Below are 24,137 nucleotides of genomic sequence, written 5' to 3'. Positions count from 1 at the left end.
CGTGTCACTGCTTGTGCAAATTTGTCATCGAGTTCCATTATTGCAGCTTGGTTTTGTCCCTTGACAGCTGTTCCTTGGACAGCGTTGCAGCTTGCAAAATGTGCTGCCCAGAAATGAGGCGTGTTCTGTACCGGCAGGCGCAGCTCAGTCTTGCAGCTGCCAGTATCAGAGCCCGTATTGCAGCAGTAGGCTCGGGAAGGATGATTGTATCCTGGAAAGTTTGCTGGAAGAGAATTCCAGGCTGTTTCACAAGTCTTGCTGATGTGGGGTTTTTTTTCTTGGTTGCTGTAAAACTCAGTGCATACTGTATCTTCTGAGAGTCGCTTGCCTGTCTTGCTTGTGAGCAGCTGCGTCTTCCTGCCAATGGAGCACCATGCTAGCTCGCTGCCGGGTTTGCAGTCATTTCCACCTTCACGATCTGCTGTCTCTCACCTTCACGATCTGTGCACTGGTAACCTGTGGCCCATGGGCTAGTTGTTCCTGAACAGTAAGCTGGAAAATGATTCCGGCTTGGCACTGTTTAAATATTCTGTGCCCATGGGTAGCTTTGAACTTGCCAACCTGTAGCGGGTGTTGCGTATGCAGTGACGAGCGCAGCTCATGTTCTGCTCTGCTGATGACATTTAATACCCTTCGCTCCCTGGCTCTGGTCGCTGCTGGGGCTGTTGCCGCCAAACGCTGCTTGGCCGCGTCACTCCTGACCACTGACCCTAAAGCCACGTTCACCTGCGTCAGGATGTGAAACTGCTATTTAAACTTTAACTCTCTTAATGTGGTCTCAAATTCTAAGCGTTTCCATGTTGTTGATCCTGCTGGAGTGAGAGGACTTTCTTCTGCAGCTCCCTGGGATGCCCAGGCCGTTTGTGTGAGAGGATGGTGCAGCTCATTGCTCCATAGTCAGGTTCTGCAGTTTGACCTCTGAGCCCGGCGGTTGTGTCTGGGTGTGAGAAGAGGAATGTGCCGTGTAATGAGCAGAGGCTGTAGCTTGTAAAAAACACGTTTTCATAGAGCCTTGCTGATGGGAGTGACTTACTCCCTAGCAGGCATGTGGTTTCTGTAGAAGGTGCATGTCCTGGCCCTAGCCCATTATAGTTATCTTGGATGTCACTGTTATTTATTCTCTAAGCCTCTACCACATTCCATAACCAGGGAAAAGCTCTCGTTTTCCCTGAGGCAGCTTTTGCATTTAAGGAATTTTTGGTACGTGCTAGAATAGAAACTCATTTTCATTTTGGCCAATTTCCAGCCTATGATTTTGTACCTGGATCATAGAAGGTCAAGCTAAAGCGACTGAAACTTGTTTCTGGAGAGACAGACCAAGTTCTCTGTGGCTGTGCCAGCTTCATTCCACTCTTTGCTCTTTGCTACCCCACCTCTAGCAAAATGGTAACTGGCAGACAGGGAAAGCCCCTGGACCAAGGTGCGGCTCGGTGAGGCTTGGCTTTCCCCTCACCATGTGCAGGGGGGTCTGAGCCCTTCTGCCTGCTCATGGGGAACACTGTAAGGTGCCTTTTGTGGAGGACAGTGGCACAGGTGTGTTTGCTGGCTGATTTGGAAGTGGTTAGCTAGAGCTAACGGCTCTGGATTATGTGCTCTGGACTGGAAGCTGTCTGGGTAGACGGCTCTCTGCGTGCTGCCGGGCTGCACTTGTGTTCTGTACCAGTGGGGCTGGGGAACTTTGCTTGGGAAAAGATTTCCTTGAAATTTAAATTTGCTTGGACGTGTCTAGAGGATAAGAGAATAACTAGATGGCATGGAAATAAAGTTTTGGGGATTTGTGGAGGTAGAGGTCAGAGGGGGGAGACTGGGGGGTGAGGGGAGGAATAGTTTGTTGCCTCAGAGGCTTCTTCACTGCTCTGGATGTGTCTCGTGATGTTCTCTCTCTTCCCAAGAAGAGACACTGCATCTGAAACTCAAACTCTCTGGGTTATCTGGTTTCGAACATTGAGGGCAGCAATGGTTGTTAATGTTACCAGTCTTGCAGTCAGTAAATAAGCTTTTTTTGTCTTCATTTAAAGAGAGAAAAATAATTGGCCTTGCGAGACAGTGCCTTTATTTCCTTGCTGCTATAGTTTAATAGAAATCTCATTTATCTGCCTCTGGTAATATGTGTCCCTGGAGAGCAAGGTCATCACAAATGGTACAAATGAATGAATAGGGGAGATGGGAAATGTGATCTGAAATTCCTGCAGGCTCGCTCATCTTGCACCCTCCGTGTGTCAGGGGAGACTGTATTTACGTCACTGCCTTACATAAGGATCTATAATGTGATAGCTCCTGAGGTTGTGCGGGTCTTGTGAGGCTCCGGTGTAATTGGTTCAGTATGTGCTCAGCAGAGCGCTACGCAGCGCCCAGGTACGGCTGCGGCCGCGTGGAAGGATTTTGTGTTACGGAACCGTTATGCAGCTCTAGATTTCTTTTATTTTTCCTTTAATATCACCGTTTTCTTTGGCATTACAGCTGTATCAGGCATCTTGGAGTTTTAGCGCATGCTGGGTTAAAAATGCCAAAGAGGGGCAAAGCACAGGTACCTTGAAACTGAGCTCCCTGGGGCCAAGCAGTGAATATTTGGGTAAAATGTTGGCATCAAGTGTGAATAAGCAAGATGCTGTGTTTGGATTCTTACACTTTTTCCACACTTTCATGTGTGGCTGCCTGAAGTATCTTACCCAATACAGGTAAATTGCTTGTTAAATCAGCTTCCTACCTTTTGTGATCATGCACTTGAGAAACAGTGATGCATTTTGGAAATGCCTTGACCAATGTGCCTATTGCCAAATAAATGGGATTACCAAACTGAGACTCGATGCAGAAGAGCATTGCTTAGCTGTAGAATAGCTATAGCCTTGTAAATAAAACCACATCTAATTCCAATTGTGTGAAGTCAAACAGTGCTGAACACCAGACCCAGTATTTACTCACTTGTTTTGTGACTGAGCAGCTAAAGAGAGAAGGCTGAAGAACAAGGCTTTCAGAAGGTCTTTTTGGAGCGGATGATCCCGCTTGCTGCTCAGACCAGGTAATGCTGACGGTCTGTACTTCATTATTTGGAGGCCTTATGGCACATAGAGGTTACCTGAGCGGTGCTTCATCTTCAAGCAGCAAGCCACCTTGCGTGCTTTCCTGCAAATGCAGTTGTTGGGCGATGGTGTCCTAATGTTAGCCAGAGAGAAACGAGTGAGCGCGAGGCTGCTCCGCGGGTGCTGCTGTTCCTGACATTTATGTAGTGGTCTTGTGATATTCCAGGTTTAGAAGGGAAGCAGCTTGTTTTACTGGACGTGTCATTCGATATTTGTACAGTATGAGCTCCACTAAAGTCCCCGCTGACTGTACAGCACAAAGGGGACGAGTACTTTAAAGCGTTGCTGTTGGGGTACCATTACCCGATCCCATCGCTGCTCCAGAGTCCATGCAGCTGACCCCAGGCTCAGTCGATAGCGTTGGACGTGCAGAAGAGCACGAAAAAAAGCACCCGAAAGCCACTCCGGTGTGCTTACCATCAGTGGTGGCTGCGCTCCTCCAGTGGATCAACGTGAGCTAATCTCCAGTCTGCTTTCTGCGTTGGCTCTTTATTAGGCAAAGTCCAGTCCAAAACAGAGGCATAGCTGTACTGCCTCAGAACAAGGCTTCCCGTCCCTCAGTGTGCTGTGCTTTTTGTTCCCCCCGACAGACTTCACCTGCCAGACGTCATCTGGCTGCTGCCAGGACTCCAGTACCTCTGTTCCGCTGCAGCGCTAGAAGCGACCATGGAAAGGTTACGACATCTTCCCTGGCACGTGTCGGGGTACAGGGACTCTGCTGCTTCCAGATGAATGAGAAAGCTTTTTTCCTCTTGCCCTCAGAATAATGCCCATGTGGGTATGATGGATAAAATGTGAAGCTGAATTCCTGAAACCATTCTTTCGGCAGGCTGGTGAGGGAGAGATTTCATTTTTCTCTTGGATTCCAGGGTGAGGTGGGCTGCTAAGTGCGTTGGGAGAGGGACAAACAGGGCGTGCTCTGTTCGGGGGCCTTTGCTTGCCCAAGGCAGCAGGACAGACTGACGTGTGTTTGAAGGAGGCAGGGTGCTGGTGATCTGTGCCTGTTGCATATATAGGACCTTTCTGTGCTGCCATTCTCAGCTAAGAGTTCTTTAAAAAAAAAAAAGTCTTGTAAGGAAAATCAAATCCTGACTTGGCAGCCTGTCTGTCTAATCTTCGGTAAATGCAGATGTGCATCTTGGAACAATTTACTCCTGGTTGCATTTAGGGCTACCAGGGTGACTTTTTATTCCCGCATATGGAGCATGGTTTCAGAAGGTAATTTAAACAAATGGAGTGCCACTTCCAATTTTTCAGGCTTCTAGTTTAGGAGCCAAAACTGTTCTCCTGGCTCCAGCTTGCCCACCCTGGCTGTATCGGTTCCCACATGCTCTGCCAAGTGTGCAGAGAACCTTCTGTGGTCCCGTTCCCCTTCTGAGGAGGCAAAAATCCCGTGGCCAAGAGCAGCCTGAACTTTGTTCGGCCATGAAACAAGGGCAGGGGCGTGCAGGCCTGTTATCTATGTGGTGTATGGCCAGCAAGAATTTGTATTAAACACAGGTCCTTGTTTTGTGGCTGTTTGAACTGGAGAGTTACCTTCATATGTAGTGCTTTTGCTTTTGCGTGCATCTTGCTGTCCTGTAAGATCTGGGGGAAGTAAAATAATTCCATAGCAGCTGCGTTAGTTTGTTCCTGTGACAGTAAACATTGTAAGACTACTGAAAGAAAAATCAAACTGTGTTGTCAGCTTCCTGATGCAATTACTACTGACCTGTTTGCTGTCAGAAACAGGAAATACAGTAGTTTCCTAGGCAATTGCAATGATCATCGACCCAGCTCCTCTGCACCGCTGTCCTGCTCGATGATCCCGTGGGTTGTAGGTGCTTGCTGGCTGACCGTTGTGCTTTGTACGGCAGGAAAAGCTCAAATACTGGAAATCCAGACACGAGAAGTTGTGTGTTACAGGCTTGTTTTAAGACCCCCAAACGGATCTGTAGATTGGCTTTATTTGTTTGGATTTTGTTTTCTTGCAGTTTCTGCACATATAAAAGAGACTTTGTCCTCCGTCGGGCTCTGAATTTCGCGTGGACAAGGAGAGGCATTGAGTGGATTCCAGGCTGCGGCTTTGCTTCCACGTGCCCCTGCTGCATTTACCTGTATTTAGTGCACGTCTCTGACTCAGTGTTTACCCTTCAGTATTTAAACATTCCCTAGAAATTAAATCTTTTAAGAACATTATTCTTCACACCAAGTGCTGGTAGCAGCCCAGTTGTGCGATGCCCACGCTCATGTATCAGCTGCTCTCTTACTCCCTCAGAACAGGATTTACGGTGGCAAAGAAAGCAGCAGCCGCAATTAGAATTTCGGTACTATGGCGCTGAAGTCTGCTTTCAAAATAGCAGTGTCCCTGTGCCCCAACAATACTCCATTGTCGCTCGCTTTAAGTTTTAGATGTCGGTGCCGAGGGCAGAAGCCCCCATCAGAGCTCTCTGGACACCCGAGCCCTCGGCTGCTGCCAGTCTCCCTCTTTGCCAGCAGAAGCTGCTCCCTTGTTGGAGGAGAGGACCGTGCGTGGATGGAGTAGCAGTGATAAGAGCGTGACACCCATTGCTGTTTGTGATTTTTGGCCCTTTGCCATGTACTGTCACCAACCCGGGGCTGATAGCTGTGTGTGATCTCTGGCGTTGTCCTGTCCGTACCTGGGCTAACTCCTCTGCGGAGCTGTGTGCATCATCAGACTTGCCGGGTCCCTGAGGACAGGATTTCTGCAGCAGTGCCCTTCATCTCCAAGGCCCTTTCCTCTGCGATGAAGTAGCCATCGACACCTGGCCGAGGTGGAAGCACGCTGCCCCACATGCGAGTCACTTCCCCGGGTGGCACTCTTGTCTTGTGCAGCGGCTGTCCGCCTGGGTGCCCCTTTGCTGTGACCAGGCTGCACCCTGAGAGACCGGTGCCGTACCCTGATTTGGCTTGAAGTAGGTTCTTAACTCCTGAGTGTGTTATCTGTGGGTTTAAGTCACTTCTGCTGATAAGGGAAATCAGATGCTGTTGTTGGAAGTGGCTTGTAGACTTCTCTAATGTTGCCATTCAGTTCTACGCTGAAGTGAAGCATTTTGCTTTAAAAAGCTGGTCTGGGCAGCTACTGCTTTGGAAGGATCTTCTATCAAGCTTGCTTTGTTGTGAAACAAATTTAAATCTTAAGCTAATCTTTTTTTGTGTTTTTCTGGGGGAGAAGTAAAGCTTCCTCCAGCTGCGAGAGGCAGGCGCTGTGTTCTGACATCACTGGGGACTCTTGGTGGAAATAACTGCAAGGGTGAGTTAGTCCCCACAAACTAGGAGCTTCTCACTTGTTCCGAGGGAGGAAATTCCTGACTTTTCCGAGGTGTTCCCCCCTCGCCCTTGAGTGGCAATACCGCTGCAGAACATGGGTTCATTTTAAGCCGAACTTTGATTGAATGTAAGCGGTCAACCTTGCGTCTTCCTGTGAACTTTTAGCAACTCTACTAAACAGAGTAGATACAGATGGGGCGGGGGCACGGGGGAGGCAGCTGGCCTGGAATTTGTGGTACGGGCGCTGGCACCGTTTGGTTCGCTTCTGCTGCGAAGCGCAAGCAAGATCAGAGTGAGGAAGGGGCCTGCTGGGATGTTTTTATCTTGGTCGTTGAGGGTTAATGCGTTGAGGGCTGCATTCCTTACAGTTTCACTTTTGGCTTCTCTTTCTAAAAATTTCCACTTCATTTCATAACAGTTTTGGAGTGAGGGGTGGTGATCTTCTGGAACCTCCGAGTCTGAAAGTGTTCTTTTGTGTAACTGGGGGGGGGTGGAGGCAGCCGCGCTTGTTTTCAGGCCCGGGGGAGCATGGAACAGATCTTCCTGAGAATAACATTAACCCTCCCTAAATCAACTAATTGAGGGGTTTTTAATTAACCGAAGGAGTGGCAACAGTAAGTAGAGGCAATGGTTTTGAGAAGGAAATCGCTTTCTTCTGCATTCTTGCAACCACAATGAGAATTCTGACATTTTAGGGCTCAAAATCTGTGTTGCATTGGTTTGATCATTTCTGTTCTTTTTGGAGCCAAACACGGACTACAGTTACTAGGCTTTGCAGGCACGCAGTAAATTGATGGAGGTGTCTTTGAGGGGTAAAGTGCAGCCTTTCAAGAACAGTTCCGAGCAGGCAGCAGCGGAGCTGAGGGATAAGTGAATTTGCAGCAGGGATGCCGTGGCTGTCCGCCCCTGGCTGCTGGCTCCGGGCCCCATTCACAGGCATGCCTCGCACGAGCCAACGTCTGCCGTCGCTTGGGCCTCTCCTCTGGAGGTGTGCAGCTCTGGCACCGCCTGGAGATGGTGTGCTGCATGCGAAGCTGCAGGAAAGTGCCGTTCATGAGACATCTTGTGACGGGGCTGCTGCTTGTTTGTTCCCATAGAAACTGCCATCTAATCACGGCAAACTGTATAAAGGCTGTCGCTGGAAACGCAGGGTCTAAAAATTTCTGAAGACATCATCTAGGTCTGGGATTGGGCTGTATCGTTCACTTCCCTGTCAAAGTCGCGGTCCCTTCCTGCTCGGTGTATTCCAGATCCCGTAGCATTAGTGCGTTTGGCACCTTTAAAAATACTCGTGGAAATAAATGCGATACCGTCACCTTCTAACTGTGATCCTCAGTGTACGGGGCGAGGGGGCAGCGTTGGCCATTGCTTGTGGTTTGTTTTGAGTAGCCAAGTAGATTCACTTTGGTATAGAAGAGACTGAACGCTTGCAGGCTCAGGAAAGTATCTGTGCAAGTTCCCATTGCAGAGCCCAGAATACCCTATTCCTAAATGGGCTTGGTGGCATGGGAAGGGGAGTAGTGATTTGTTCCACCTTATCTGTCGCTTTCGATTTTCTCTGATACTGTCCTGATCCCAATGTGCTATTTAGTGTTCTCACAGCCTTCCTTTTTAACCAGGAGCTATTATGCTTCTGAATATAACTGCCCATAATATCACTCCATATTAAAACTACTGCATGTGCCGGTGTTGCTGCAGAGCCTGGCCTCCTCCCTGGAATGTGGGCATAATTCAGTGTCAGAGCTCAGCACGGAGCCACCGCCGCTTGGGCTGCGGCAAGGCGAAGGGAGCGGGCCGCTGAGGTTGAGTGAAAGGGATTGTTATATGGGATGACAGATTCCTCTGGAGGTTGTTGCTGTTTGCAGAAGGGAAGCCAAGACATCGGTGCTTAATATCTTCCAGAAGTCCTCTGCTTTAACCCTTGAGGAGCCTCACATTGTGGTACAATCCCGGTTGTTTCTCCTGATTGCAGCTTATGGCACGCTGGCAGGAGGATTGCTTGTGTTGTACGGAAGACCGATGAGCCAAACCAGAGCTGCTCTTGCTGTGTGCGTGTTGCTCTTGTTAAAAAAATAGCCGGCTGCTCTTTAGTTGCCGAGGGACCTGTTGCTGTGCACCAGCGCTGGCTGCTCGGTACGTGTTTCTGCCGTGAGCAGGGTTTGGGTATTCCCTCTTCTTGCTGGAGATCTCTCGATCTGAGTAGTCATCTTTGCATTATAGGTATTGCTTAAAAATATTCAAACCCAAAAGTACATCGTGTTACTTAACATGTCACTTCATACATGCTATTTACTAACTTTCTTTACTGCTGAGCTTTTGCTTTTTAATAATGCAGTCCACTCGCATTCAAAGCCGAGTCTAGCTGTGAACTGTGTGCTTACCCGAAATGTTCTGTTCTTGTCCCTCGCATTTTTAGGGCAGGACTGAATGAGAGCAAAATGACAATCCGGGGAACTTTCAATAGCCCTTGTAAAACCTGCTTGCTCTAATATCCTCGCAGTTTTGTGAAGACTTCCTATTGATCTCGGAGACGAGTCTTTTCCTAAAAACCAGGAAGGTTTTGTTCCTCATGGGCTCTCAGGCGAGGTCCCTGCGTTGCAGCAAGCACATCTCGGTCTCACAGCAGGCGGACCCGCGGCTGCTGCCGTGCAGCATTCTTGATGCGTAGCCTGCTGTGACAGATTTCTTCCTGCATGCGACTACATTTCCAAAACTCTGCTGCTAAGCAACTCGGTCCAAGAGTCTAGTGTTGCTGTAACGCAGCGCCTGTGAGGAACAGGCTGGGATGATTTCCTCCAGCTCTGCTGGCTGCAGGCAGCAGCATGAGCAGCATCTGAAACGGGCTCAGTGGAGTACAGGTGATCCTGCAAGCAGGTCTCTGTGCTGGCTGCTGAAATGGGCTGTGTGCGCGCTGCTCCAGCTATCGCTTGGTTCTGGACAAAGCAACAATAGATCAGTTGCAACTTCAGAGTTTGCACTTGTGCTCTTGCACGATGCTCTTACTGAGGTGTGATATATGCACTGATAAAGCTCCGCTGGCTGGACACTGATGGGCTGCTTCGTTCTGGCAGCGCTGGCTCTGTAACAGCCCCTGCAAATCTTACGGTGGCAATCTCGGGAGATGGTAGGAGTCAAAGGTCTGGATGGTGGTCAGTTACGGTGGACAGCTAACATCTCTTGGCATAATATTGACAGACGGGCATTCAAGGTGTTGTGAAACTGGATCTTGCTGTTAGTGAATCCCTCCCTGCGGTGCAGCCCCAAAGCTGAGCTCTGTCCTCATGGGTGGCCAGAGCTGGCTGGCAGAGGGCTGGGAGTGGAGAGAGGGAAGAAGATAACCATCAAGTGTCCGAAAGGAAAAGTTGATGGCTTTGTGACTCTGCTTGTGAAAGGAATTTTGACTTCCTTCTCAGCAATGGCTTTTCCTCCATGTCTTGCTGGCTCTGTCTCCCGGCAGCCTGGCCTCCCCCAGGATCCTGCCCTGGGGTGTCCTGGTGGCTCTCCCCTCCTCTCCCTCTCCCCCTCGGATGCTCAGCCCTTTCCATCGCTGCTGAGGTGCGGAGCAGAGCCTGTGCGAGCTGCTTTGTGCTTCCCCTCCCACGTGCAGCGCGATGTGCACGGCTCGCTGTGTGTGTGGGAAACAGCAGATAAAGGCAAGAACATCCTGTGGTGTCATCTCATTTTCCCAGACCCTTCCTCCGTTCGCCTGGATTTAAAATGAGGTCGGTGCCACGTCCTGTCGGCCAGCGTTGCGCAGGCATGGCCTGACCCTGCTGCTGATCTGCTTTTGGACAAAAGTTCAGCTGCTTAATTACTTTAATAGTGGAGGGCGATTAAGAGAACGGTTTGAGTGTGATGCCCAGGGATGGGGGATAATCTGTACTGAGAGTGGACCAAGGTGGACAGGCGTCCTCCCAGGTTTTGATTCACTTCTTGGGTTCACTTGTGCGCAGGCTGCCCACAGGCCAAGCTGCAGCCCGGTCAGGTCCAAGCAGAGATGCTGTGTTCACATCTGCTGGCCAAAGCCACTGGGTCGGAGCCTTTACAGAATAGTCAAGCTGACGTGACCAGGATCTGCTTTTTCACATCGCCTTTGACTGGTTAACCGGTTTACATCGATTTAAATGTACCTCCGTGAGGTTCTGCGCTACTCTAAGCTCATTCAAAAGCTGGTTTTAATTAACAAGTGCAGTCTTTGTGTAGTAAGTGCCAAGATTGCTTTTAATTTGCATAGAACCCATGGAGGCAGCGCTGCAGACTGTCAGCAGATCGTACGGCTGAACCACAGCAGTGTTCGTGGCTGAGTTTTCCTTTCACTCCAGCAAGCCCACGGTCCCTGCATTGCCTCGGTAGATCTCCCTAAAATGAACACAGCGCCCCTGCTAATGCTACCAGGAAAAGCTGCTTTCCCGTGAAATGTCTGTCTGATGTGTGTTACACCTGCAGCTTCAGTTAGATTTGATCAGATAGTGGCCAAATGTGCAGCTTGGGTTTTGTGAACCAGCATGTGCTGGTGTGGAAGATCTCAATCTCTGCTCTAGAAGGACTCTCGTTAAGTCAGAGATCCTGAGATAGAAACAAGGCGTGAAGGAGTCAAGGAAGAGCTGGCACTGGGAGGTTTTTACTCGGGTAAAACTAAGTGTTTTGCCTTAGACTTAAGCTAACTTTTAAGACCAGTTGTTAGAGATTCTGCATTCATAGTTGAGGTAGGAAGGAGTTCAATGAAGGCACATAACCAGGCGTTCCGTTTTTGTGCCTGCTCTCTGTGGGTGGACATGTGGACGTATTTAAGTGCATCACTGTAGACTGGCCTTTGTGGGTGTGGTTTGGGTTTTTTCCTCGACTAGGAAAAATAAATAATTTTGCATACCACCTCTAATTCATGGTTCTGACTGCTGTGAAGTTCTTCAACTTGCATCTGTTAAGCATTATAGTAATTTCATAAGGCTTCTGAACTAAAATTGCTGGCACAACTGTCAGCTGGAGGGTTTTCCTCTTGTAACAGTGCTCAATAAAACGAGGTCAGTTGTAATGTAAACATGGTACAGTGTGAACCTGGTGGAATACAGAAGAGACGGGAATCATGTGAATATACTGTACTGGCTTTTGTCTGAGGTGGTGAGGTGTGGCTTGCTAGAATCTAGTTTGCTAAGGCATGCTCTGCCTTCACTTCAATTGCGTGTAGCCTCTTGCTGTAACTGAGGCAAAAAAAAAAAAAAAAAGAGTAGGGGCTGGAACCAGGAGATTCTGCATCCATCCAGGACTTAAAAGCTTCTGGAAATATTGCCTCTAAGAAGGATAAAGGCTGGAGGTATCTGTGGTGTAGCTTAAGGGATTCCTGCGCTTAAGCTGCGGATGTCTGACCTCTTTGGCCGCAGTTTGGTCCTCTGGAGATGTCTGCTCAGCCTCTAGTCCAGGTAACTCCCAGAGCAGCCGTCAGGCTTTGTGGTATTGTGTCAGAATACCATACAGCCTAGGCAAGCTCTTCACAGGACCCAGAGGCAGCTGGCTGCCCCGGTTCTGCGTGGGGCGCTGCAGCCTGTCCCTCCATGCCATCTCTTCCCGAGTCGTGTGTTTGCACTCAGGTGATGCTCCGTGCTGCATCCCTGCTGCGAGCTGAAGGACGTGCCCTTGCAGCACCTCCAGCTTGCAGAAGGAGGCTCTCCATACCCCAAATGGTTTGTTTATCTCATCGGTGACTCCAGTTATGTTTCCCTTGCTCTTCTCTGTGATCTTAACGCCCTTAATGCTGTTCAGCAAGCCGGTGATGTAGTTTATATTCACAGTTTCAGCAGCAGCCGGTGAAGGTAACTCAGAATCTCTCGGTTGTTTCCTGCTGTTACCCCAGGTGATGGAATAACTAGGAAGAGCCCTACGGAGCTGCACTGTTGCTGGCCTGTGATGCAAGGTAACCGTGACAAGCGAGGAGAACACCGTTCCTGGAAGTCACTGTTAGCAGTGCCATCAAGCTTGCCTGTTGCTTGCAGTAGCAGCTGTGAGTGTAGTATTAATATCCACCTGGGAAATGAGGAATTGGTGTTGGTGCAGGTAAAGGCTGGGCTCCTAGAGGGGCTGGAGATGAGTTTCCTCTGTCTGCAACGGTTCCAATGACGTTTGTAGGCTGTTGTACTGGCACTGAAATGATGAGATCTTCTTGACTGGGTTTAGCTGGTCTGCGGAGCTGTAGGTGTGAACGTGGGGTTTGTGCTTCTGTCGTAGAAATCCTGGTCTGTGCCCCTGGGGCCAAGGAAGGGCCGCGGCAGAGCGCAGCGTTCACACAAGCAGGGTGTTAACACTGCAGCAGGCCAAGAGGATTTGGACGCATTGACTTTTCTCAAAGCGCCATCAGTGTTTTCTTCACCTTGTGCAAGTCACAAGTCACTGCATTGATTCTGAAGAGGGATGTGGACGAGGTGATAACTTCCTTCCTGAGCAAATGCAACTTTTCTGTATGCATCTTGGTCCACAGCTTCCTGCTTTCAGTTGCTGCCAATATTTGTGTTTGTGCCACCTCCAGAAGCCACTGATGTTGCTGCAGAATGACCTAGTTTTCTCTGACACATTGCTCGCAGTTTGGTGGGTTCTGGTAGTTAGTTAATGTTAGTTAATTAATGCCTCTTTCACCCGTAAGCTTTTGAAGAGGAGTCTCACCGGTTCAGTAACACGCCTGGATATCTGGAATGTCAGCTAGAGTGCATCTTTTTTTGTTGAGCATTTTCTTATAACTCAAAATTGTACAAATTGCCTATTTGCATCTAGAGAGATCACTTTTAGTGACCCTAAACACACAAGCAGGCTGGTGATGACAGCTTGCCTGAAAAACATGTGCCTCTGCCATCCGACTGGCCGTACGGAAACGCGGCGGTGCTGTCGGGTGACATCCATCAAACCCAGCTCCCGAAAAGGGACACGACCTGCAGGAGCCTAGAGTTCAGGTTTTGTTTGTATCGCAGACGTGTGTCCATATGCCAGTTCAGCGCCTCTGCGTGTAGCTAATGTGCATATCGCCTGCTGCGAATTCTCGCTCGCCTTCCGCACGAGCTCTTCTGCCTCGACAGCTCTACCGTGGAGAAGAGGCAAGGGCAGAGCCTGATCTGCAGCGTGGGGTGAGCAGTGGCACCCGAGTGCGGAGTGTGGCGCACGTCAGCTGGAGAGAGCAAACGGGCGAACCTCAGCCCCTCGGTGGGTGCATTGCAATGACTTCCCAGAGTTGTGCTGAAGGTCCTGTGCAGCTTCAGTATCTGCTTACTGGAGTGATTTTAGCCCTCCAGCAGCTGCTTAATCCAAGCAGTCTGTGTTCCTGAGCTTCCCAAGGGTGCTGGCAGGCGGGGCAGCTGGAGAGAGAAGTTCTTTGACAGCTCGCGTTGTCAGCCCAGGAAGGCTCCAGCTCTGGCGGATGGGAAGGAGAGGGCTTGTTGCTGACAGGACTTGCAAACGCAGAAGGAATTCGGGTGCCTGTCTTTGCATTGAGATTGGCCTCCTCCAGGATTATTCATTCCTTGGTCCCAAGACCCGCGCTGGTGACAGCTTTTCACTCTTGTCCTCTGCCGTGTGCCCTCGCGGGGGAACGGGAGCCAAGTTATGTGGATGTGTTGATCTGCAGCAGCATCTGTCCAGTGGATGTTCATTCAGGGTTTTCCAGGAGCAATTTGGAGCAGGAGGACTCCTCAGAACAATTCTAGGAAATACTTCTCCTAAATTAACATGTTGCTTTTTTTCAGTGCAGTCAATTTGTCGGTGCCATCTGTTGGCTCTTGTTACATTGAGGACATCAGTTGCTGACTGATGGAAACGCTTACTGGCATAATTACACTTTTGTAACAATTACTGATGAGACTGCTGACATGGTCACACTCCCGAAGAAGTGGGGCTTTTCCTGATTTTTAACTTTTGCTGCTACAGAAACAGCTGAACTGACATGGAAAAGGTTGTTTCTTTATGGAATGATCATCCAATGCAGGACGTGTTAATGCCAGCTTAATTGTAATTAGACCTAAGCCAATGTGTGGCATGAAGTAATAGATGTTAGCCAGGACAGGGTCTGTAGTCTCCGTTGTTCCCAGCACAGAAGAAAAAGGAAACGTTCACTGTTTCATGGCTTCTTTCCACTGAAAACATGCTGTGTGCTCCTGCCTTTTCCCCTCTCTGACATGCTTTCCAAGAAGTCAGAGCAGTGAAGAGCACGGTGGCTGTCCTTTGCCTGCCCCCGGGCCGCCCTGTCCCCCTCCTGCCCTTTCCCCTGGGCACCCGGCAGTTTATTTCCCTTGGCAGCACTGATGGAAGGAAGTCCGTATGGATATTAGCCACGCTTAGCTGGTAAACAGGATGTCAGTATACATTTGAATTCCTGCAAGGAGGTGTTTGCTCCTGCCCCAAGACTCGTGCCTCATTTAGGAGGCTCTCGCCCTTGGCGTGATCCTCTAGCTCTGGTGCCCACCAGGTTGTGAAATCTGGTCTCTCAGTGCAAAGTAGGAACTTAGAATTTTGGGGTGCTGTGAAAGCAACTTGCTGGTTTGGCCTGGAATGTACTTTCTGTCCCTTTTGAGTTCCCGTGTGATGTTGATATCGGTGGTCACTGCTTGGGAGTTGGTCTCCCAGAGTTTCAGAACCTCTCTTGGGGTTCCTCAGCCCCCCTTTTGCTTTCGTGCTGATCTGTGGTTGCAGTTTCCACTCCTCCTCACGAGGCTTTCGCCTGGCGTGCACACATACTCAGCACAGCTTCAGAATCAAAAAATACCCAGCGGTGTTCAGCTGAAGTGCACCAGGAGGAGGAAAATCCGGCAATAACGTGGACAAACCTGTCTTGGAAGAGCAAGAGCTCCACAGGGAGTTGCAGGTGTCAGTTTGAGCACCATACCTTCTCTCTACCAACTGTTGGTTTTAGCAGCTTGACATTTCTTCCAAAAAACAATTTATTCCTCAAATTACTAGTGTGCTAGGTTCCAAGGAGGAAAAAATGAAATGTGTAGAAATGGAGGGAACATGTGGTTAATTGGTAGCAGCATGCATGCTCCAGACTTGGCATGTATCCTCCTGCCTGAAAGCTTCATTAACTTTTGATAAGAGAATAGTTACTTTTTCAGACTTTTTAAAATAGTATTTAATTGTTTAAGACATTAGATCGTGGGTTTCTGCCACTTGTAGCTGAATTTGTGTTTTCTGTAGTGATGCTCAGTCTTGCTCATCTCTATCTGATGTGCTGCTTGTGAGCAGGAGGGAACGCACTTGATTTGGGGTTGGCATTGTTTTAGTGTTTTGTGACGCTACCTGAAACCGATTCTCTTTGTAAAAATAATACTATAGAGCCCTAGTTCTGGTGGTGCCTCTTTGTGGACGCTTTCTCCTGGGGTGAGATGGTTTTGTGACGGCCACAGCAAGTGACTGCTGGCAGGAAGAACCGCAACCGAAAGCTGCAAGGGCTCGTGCAGAGCCTGCATGGACAGCTTGGATGAGCTCCCTCGACAGCTTGGACGATGGAGCACAGCCCAGGAGGAGGAGGGGGTGCAGTTGCAGGGGCTCTTTGCCGGTCGGGAGGCTCAGGCCAGGTGGATGTTCCCAAAGGAAGGAAAGCGTGCGCTTAGCGGAGCAGAATCCTGTGGCTGCTTCCCTGCGAGCGAGTTCTCGATGAAGTCAGTCTGGCTGGTGTGACCAGAGGACTGCAGCCAGACCTTTTCTGTTGAAATCCTGAATCATCTTTCAAGGGGAGGGAGAATATTAGGCAGCTGGGAAATGCAGGAATGGAGAAACCAACTTGGTCTGTTCTGGAAAGCCTTGAAACCACTCCTTCTTGCTGGGAAAAAAGCCATCCTCTGACACAAACCAAACAGCGTCCCTTCGCAAAGCCCCAGGTGAAACGCCAGCCCCCACCCCTGAAATTCCCTGCGCCTTCCCTTCTGCAGAGGGCGTGGAGGGGATTTCCTACTTCCACCCTTGCGCGCTTGTGAGGAAGCTCTGAATTTCCTGAAACCGGAGCACGAGGTGGTTTCCCCAGGCTTTTTCAGGAGACTTTTACCTTTTATGTTCCATCAGTTGCTGCCAGCATTTGAATGGAATGAAAACATTCTGAAGAAACCCCTTCAGAAATGCCAAGCCTCTCCTCCTCGTTGCTTTTGAGGATGGGTTTGGGTTTGCTCAAGGACAATCCATTTGGCCAAACTCAAAATAAGATCCTTCCCAAGAGGACAATCTTCATGCTGGTGTTTGTGTTCCTTTACTGCCGATTCTGGGGCTGTGTGTCTGGCGGGTGCAGAGTTCTGGGGCACCGCGTGTGAAGCACTCAGTGTCGCGAGGTGACGAGCGTGGGGCAGGCAAGCTGGTGAGATGGCAGCCCGGCTCTCCCTGCCCCCTGTTATCAGAGAAAAACAGTAATTCAGTTCTGTTTTGTCTGGCCCTACTGACCACATTCTGTTCAGTCAAATGCTCTACATACCTTGACCTTGCTCAAGAGAGTCAACTCGAGCCATATAGTGAAGCTGGGAAATGAGATTTCCTTAGAGCAGCTACAGAGCTGGGGAATGAGTAAGGAGCTCAGGAACACTCCAGATCTGTGGATTTACGTATTTGTGCCTGACAATGACTCACGTCTCTTGGTAGACATCTTGGCTTTGCTCTTTGAGGAAGCTTCTCCTAGTTTTTGATGTGTATTGCTTTAAGCTTACAAAAGCTCGTTCTCGCAGGGAAAATCCTTGGAGAAAAGCATGTGGTGAGTGATGGAGCGAGTGCTCTCCAAGCCCCTCTGGCTCTCTTAACTTTCCCGGGCCACTCCTGAGCGTTGTCCTTGACACCACACGGTGCAGATCTGCCAGAGCCGTAGCTAATGAAACCTGTGCTGCTTCCTATCTGCTCCTCGGCAGAGGACGAGCTGCAGCCCAGGACGCTGCCAGCCTAGAAGAGGGCGGCAGCAGCTCGTCACCCCGTTCATCACTGCCGGTTAGTGCTTGGCAGCGGCGCAGAGCAGGGTCCGATTCTGCCGTTTCACCTTGCGTCGCAGCTCCAGCCCCGCTCCTGCCAGCGGCTTCCAGTGCTGGGTGCCAGACCTGGCCGCCTGTCAGCTTCTGTTCTCGCCGCAGGAAGCGTGCGCAGTGACTGAAAAGTCTGGAATCGTTCCTGTACTTGGAATTAAAGGTTTCAAATGAAAGAAACAGCTTATTGTACTCGGTGCCTTTTCGGGTTTCTGCTGTGTGCTGCTTACATGCAGGGCAGTTATTCCCCTGGCAAGGATTTTGTCAGAAAATATGAAGCTTAATTTTCATGTGCTTCAGATTGTTCCCTTAAAGATCCTAAAGACCCTTTTTTTTGTTTGTTTGTTTTTCTCCAAACAGCACCGTGCCTGTTAGAGCATCATTTAGCACTGTACTTGGGGTTTGGCACCAGAGGAGACGTCCATGTGTTTCGAATTGTGTGCCACTGTGGTTTTTCGCCTGTGGCTGTGGCACGCCTGTGTGCGGAGCACTTGTCCTCGTCCCTAGCGAGTGCTGGAGCCTGTTACAAGCTAAGCATTTCTGTAATTGGGCTGTGGGCTCCCGTGTCAAATCTTTCTGGTTGTGCATCATCAGCATTTTTTACCGCAGTGCTGCTTTGCATGCCCTTCCCCATGTCTTTGCATGATTCTGCAGTCTTCCTTGACAGAAGTTTTGTAAATTATGCTTTAGCAAAGCAACCAGGAGAAGATTTGTAAAAGCTTTTCCCAGGGAAAGTGCCATCTCCAAGCGAGAAAACCTGCTGGCGGATGTTAATTCAACCCACAAGCCTCGAACTAGGCTGGCATACTGCAGCTGCTTGCTTGCACTGGTGTTTCTTGGTGGGGAGGGGTTTACTAACTCAAGGCTGAAGTCTGATTTAGAAGAAGGGGTGCAGATGTTCCCCTGCCAGTATTGGGCAGCCTTTGCTCTCAGCCTTTGCTCCAGCAAGGTGTCACCCGGGCAGCTGCCTCTTCTCCCCTGCTAAACCTGGCATTCTGAAAAAGATGCCTTTCCTTATTACCTGTGTGGGGGCCTTTTAGCACAGAAGTGTCTCGCCGTTTGGAGTCTGATGGCTTTCCTGTCCGTGCCCGAAAGAGCTGGGAGCTGCCGGCACCGGGGAAGGATGCTCGGGGAAGGTGGAAGGAGTTGAAGCAAGAAACTTGTTGAGGCTTGGAGCTTCTGGAGAGCAGCTGACTGGAAGCACTTAGACTTGTTTAAACTACTTCAGTGTAGTGTTGTAGAGCACTTCTGTTTTAAAAGAGATAAATAAATACCTCGATTGTTAGAAGCCTAACCCCCCCCCCCATTTTCATCCCAGCTTGTATTTATCAGCACTGATATAGTAAGTGAGATACGTGTCTGGATTTTGGTCCCCAAAAGCCGTTCCCCCTCTGTGTGGCTAGCTAGCAACTTCTCCATCTCCCTGGTTTTGTGGCCAAGCCCTGCCGTGCTCAGGCTGGCGTTCGGGCACATCCTCCAGCGGCACAACAGTGGCAAGGCTGATGAGTGAAACTGGGTGGTGAGATGTGCAAAACTGCTTCCTTTGAGCAAAGCGGAGAAAAGCTTGGACTCGCGTGAAATATATCCAGGAGTTCAGAACTAACTTGCTTTTCAGCACAGCATTGCGTGCTGCTGTGGACATGCTATACTGTGAGAATGGGCATCAGCCTGAAAACCCCCCTGCCTTCTGCAGCACTGCTCTCTTAACGAGGTACCCTCTGTAGAGAAAATACACAGAGGGCTCGGAAACAAAGCGTCTTCCTACCTGCATTAGGGCCAGCTGGCTGGATTCGGGGAGGCTGCTCAGAGATCCCAGGCTCTCTGAGATGGACGACGTATTCTGTTTTTGTACCATGTTCAGCACAGCAGGGTCTAACGTGCAGTGTTTGTTTTTAAAAATGCTTTTCCTATATGCAATTGAGTTAACTAACCTCTCTTGTGTTTCCTTCTGCTAGGTTGCTATAAAGATAATTGATAAGACCCAGCTGGATGAAGAGAACCTGAAGAAGATATTTAGAGAAGTCCAGATCATGAAGATGCTTTGCCACCCACATATCATCAGGTTATACCAGGTAGGAGCACTCTGCAGTGGGTTTTCCATCCCTCTGCACTACAGCTTTACACTCTGTAGTAGTGCTTTCTCTAGGGTTATCCCTCCGTTTCTCCTAGGTGAAACACTGGGAAAGTCCTTTATGTTTTCAAGGTCACAGAGTACTTTGATTAGAGGGGCAGAAGGGGGAAAGTGTGGCAAATCCTTCTCTTTTCTGGGAGATCATGCTTCCGCTGTGGGCTGGCCTCTTGCCATTTGTTTATGGCTATTGTGTGCTTTTCGGTTTCCCAGTTGAAACTGGATGCGGGCTCCCCTTCTCAATTTAAGGGAGAGAGTGAGCCTCATCCCCTAGCAGGACTGAAAGCGTGCAGCTCCCCGTCTCTCCTCTGCCTGCCCGATTGCCCTGTGGCCCTGAGGACTTGCTGATCTTCTCTGTGCTTTCCTGGAAGGTGATCGATAGCAGCGGCAGACCTGCTTTTGAATATTGTTTGCAGACTTTTTCTCCACCTTGTTTGGCATTTCTAGTCTGCAAACAAAGCCACCAGAGACAGAATCCATGTGCGTTGCCTTTTACACATGTATTTGGTGGTGCCCCTCTGACTGCACGGTCAAACAGAACAGCGAGGAAGTGGCAAGAGGCCAGAGACAAGCAGGCAGCAGAGTGATGGGAGCAGAGGAATAAAGGAGACCAACACCTTGGTGAGATGTTAAATGCTGTTTTGAAAGGTGTTAGATGAAGGACTCCCTGTCTCCCGTTCTGGAAAGCTGTGGGACAAAGGCTCCTTCCCAGGATCCTGCCAGTGCTGACCACCAGCTGCCAGATTCACGCAGAGCTACCTGCCCCTGTGCTGCAGCAGGACACGTGCCAGAGCGCTCACCATCACAGGCTGCTCTGGGAACGGAGGGGACTTCCAGCCGAGCTGTGGATGGGAAGTCAGCTCTTATTTGGGCTGGGGTGCAATGCAGAGGAAGTGCTACCCAGGGCCCTTGGTCGCAGGGAAGTGTTGAGGCGCAAGAGACTAATTAGGATGGGTGATCTGTTTGTGGCTGCCCAGCTCAGATGGCAGGCATCGGAGTATTAAAAAGTTGAAATCCTGGGGGAAATCTGCTGGGGTTATTTCCTTTTGTAATGTAACTCTTGTGTGTGCAGTGTAAGGAAGAAGTTGTAACCCGCAATAGAAGTTGCCTTTCCCTAGAACCGACTCCTGTCTGCTCAAGCCCCGTCTGCTTCTCATCCGTGCTTGATAGATATGAGTGATTAGCTGGACTCCAAAGAGTTAACACTGAGTAGAAGTGACAAAGGTTAATGTTTAGCTATTTTGGCTAAACCGCCAAGTACGAGATGCTTACAGCAGACACTGCAGAGTTGTAGCATTTTTAAGGTACTCAGGGAATGCTTCTCTGTGAACTGTCTCCTTAAAGCTGTTTTTTTGAGCTGAAAACCTGTTTTTCAACCTGTTTTATTCCATCTAAAGCTTTTGATATGATCCTGAATAGGTGACACTTGTGGCTCAGCTCAGCTAAGGTGAGAAAAGAGTACCAACTGCAGAGCGTGTTTCATCTGGCCATTCTTTCTGGGTACTTTCAGGGGCAATTATTTTTAGATAAAAACTACTAAAACCTGGCATTGGGAATGCGGAGCCTTTCACAGCTTTTCATCAAGAATCTGAGTTTTAAAATCACGTTTCCTTGAGCTTATAAAAGTGAAACTGAAAGAGGAAAAAGTGTCTGTGATAGGATTTTACAAGGTGTCCTGTCTGGAAACAGAAATGTGCTTAAAACCATCTACCTAAGGGTTTTCTGGACGTGTAGGATTGCCACGAGGTGGGAGCTGTAGGTCTTTCCCTGTGACAGCTGAGCAGAACTGAGGTTCAGCTTTGTTATACTCCTGTTTTAATGTTCAGAATAATAGTGATCCACCTGTTTTAAGCGACTGCTGTAGTCTGGATCAGGCGTGTATTTATTTAAAATACCGAGTCTCCATCTTCGAGTCCTAGTTCTTGGTGAGAAGCAGCAGTGGTGGGCTCCAGGCACCCATTCTCCCTTGGATAACAGTCTGTTTCATGTCAAAAGGGGGACTTTCACTTCTCTTTGAAACAAAGGAGAGCCAAAACAACACCAAAATGTTTCCAGGCCTTCTCGAAAGCCCCCAGAGTATCACTATTGACCTGCGCAGGCAAAGGCAGCAAGGAGCAGACAGTGATGCTGCGCTTTAACACTGTGTGTTAAAAACTCTTAAAAATGGGGTGTTGCCTGTTGGAAATGTGGGGACTCCCTACAGCAAAGCCCGAGCTCTGGTTTATTTCTAATAGGGCTTGACTCATTTGCAAGTCACTTATTGATTCGGCGAATATTCCTCCTTGGCAAAGTGGTGCTGGTTATTGTAGCACCTGTGATGGACTGGTTGGTTAGAAAGGTGAACTAGTTTGGTTACAGCGACCCTGGAAAGTCTCCCAGGCTGCTGGAACAGGACAAGACCGGGGAGCAAACGCTGACAGGAGGGGAAGCGGAGGAGGAAGGCACAGGTGAAGATTTAGTGATTAAAAATGGCTGATTCCTTCCCCAGCTCCTGTCTGTTCCTTTGCACAGCTCTGTAAGGCATGGGAAAGTAATATATTTGTGATGGAAGCAGTTAATGTGTTACAGAAGGAATAAAAATTCCCAGTTACTTACATTTCTTTTTGCACGCGGCAGTCTCCTTATCTGTCACTTTTCTGTCCTTGTGTCCAGGTTATGGAGACGGAGCGGATGATTTATCTAGTGACAGAGTATGCTAGTGGAGGGGAAATATTTGGTAAGTACATTTATTGCATTCTTTAATCAGATAATGCACTTGGTCATCTACAGTAAACTGAAAATAGCTGCCACGCTCTCTTGTTTCAGTTGAGAGATGCCCTTCAGCCTGAAAACTTTCCATTGACAAGAGGGGTAAAGAGATGAATGATACCAACTTGATGGAAAAATAACTTCCATAACCTCTGTTTCTTCTTTGGGTTTCATTGACAGGTGGTGCTGCTCCTCTTTTGTGCTGTCTTTGGGATTACAGTTGGTGGCAATAGCCATCCAGTGGCATTTTAAAGTGTTGCTGACTACTCTGCTTCCCAGCAAGTTGGATGAAACTTGTTGATGGTAGTGGAAATGTTGGTGTGTGTTAGTAGCTTTCGAAGAAACGGGCAGTCCTGAGGTTCTGTAGTATTTTGTTCTCAAAACCATGTTTGCGCTTATCTTTCTGATATCTGATATTATCTTGGCATTTATTAGTTACTTCCATTTTAAACTCCATTGTCTGCTAACAATGTTTTGGCTGAGCTTTCTGGACCACAGAAGTCTTTAAAGGAAAAAATAATATCTGTGCAGCACAACTGCAAGAACTGTTGTTTGTTTGCCATGACCGTAAGGAAACTTGTAGAAAGAGAACTTCACTTACACACTGGAATTTTGTGGCAGGTGACATTCAGGTTTTGGAGGATTGCTCTTTCCCAGCTTAGTCAACATGAGCCTCAGGAAAGGCAGCTCCTCATACCTTTGTAGATGGTTGTCATGCTGCCTTCTCAAGGTTGTCTGTGTCTGTTGGATTTCTTCTCTGAGAAGATGCAGCAGAAGGAAGAAGCAAGCGGTAGCTGGTGTTTGGAAAGTGTGGATCGCCTGGTGAAAAACCCAACTTCCTCCAGCTGAGTCTTCCAGTTGTTTCCTCAAACATGAATCATGGTGCCGGACACCCAACAGTTGTGAAGGCTTGTGAAACCCATCTTACCTTGTGCAGCAAGCCATACCTGCAGCAAAATCGCTTGAGTCTGGATTAGAGTTCGCTTGCGTGTAGATCACCGCAGAAGAGTATAAATCACTTTTTTCTTTTTCTCCCTCTTCTGTTGAATTTGGCAGAGATGGGCTCATCTTTTTTTAAATCCAGAACTATGTGCAAGCTCATATACAAACTTGGAATGAATTCTCTTGGTTATAAAAATAGCCTTCTACATGAGTCAAAGTGAAAATCTAATTGCTCTCTGAAATATTTTATGCTGTAGTAAATTCAGCTCATGGGTAATTTCCGTTACGCTGCCCAGTCTACATGAGTCAAAGTGAAAATCTAATTGCTCTCTGAAATATTTTATGCTGTAGTAAATTCAGCTCATTAGCATGGGTAATTTCCGTTATGCTGCCCAGCATTTTATCCTTGTGGATAGCTGGGAGCAGCCAGGTATGTAATAGCCCCGACGCTTTTCCAGCCCGAAGCTGGGAGGCTGTGTCCCTGCTAGCCTGTTCTGAACATTTTTCAGGCACTGCACGAGGCTCTGCGTGCCCTCGGTGCTAGAGCAGAGAGGGAAAAACTAAAGTCTCAGCTTTTTGTAATCAGAGTTTCCTGAGGAGCCACTAAGACTTTGTTCTAACAGCGGAAGCAATTTACGGGGAGGAAACAGCAACCCATTTTGGAAAGGTTTCTTTGCCGTCGTTAGCATCTCCAGTACTGAGAAATCTCACGTCCTCATGCTGCTGAGAGAAAGTATCTCAGCCCTTTGCACTCGCTCTGGCTCTTCCACGGTGTCGTGCAGCGGATGGAGGCTGGGGCTTACCTGTTACTGAGGGCAGAACTTGGTCTGCGTGGTGCTTTGACACAGTGTCCGTCCTTTCTATGGTAGGCTTGATGGGAACCGCTGGGCTTACATCGTCTCAACAACCGCATGACCAAGGTTTTTGTGCGAAGGTGTAGTGCTGAGCTGCAGAAGGGTGGGGGGCTGACAGCTGTGGCTTTCTGGATGCTAAACTCTCGGTGTAAAG

At 48.9% G+C, this 24,137-nt stretch overlaps 1 protein-coding gene across 1 annotated transcript in view; it reads left to right on the top strand.

Annotated features, from left to right (window-relative positions):
- Positions 1 to 19,341: 19,341 nt before the first annotated feature.
- SIK3 (SIK family kinase 3) overlaps positions 19,342 to 24,137 on the top strand; it is a 33,665-nt gene continuing 28,869 nt past the window's right edge. The window contains exons 1-2 of the mRNA XM_010078701.1: positions 19,342 to 19,383; positions 22,092 to 22,155. Coding sequence (XP_010077003.1) covers positions 19,342 to 19,383; positions 22,092 to 22,155 — 106 coding nt within the window. The remainder of the gene's footprint in view (positions 19,384 to 22,091; positions 22,156 to 24,137) is intronic.

Source organism: Pterocles gutturalis, unplaced genomic scaffold (genome assembly GCF_000699245.1).
Source record: "Pterocles gutturalis isolate BGI_N339 unplaced genomic scaffold, ASM69924v1 scaffold13223, whole genome shotgun sequence".
NCBI lineage: Eukaryota > Metazoa > Chordata > Aves > Pterocliformes > Pteroclidae > Pterocles > Pterocles gutturalis.
The sequence above is the reverse complement of the archived record's forward strand: the minus strand, read 5'-3'. Positions and strand labels throughout refer to the sequence as shown.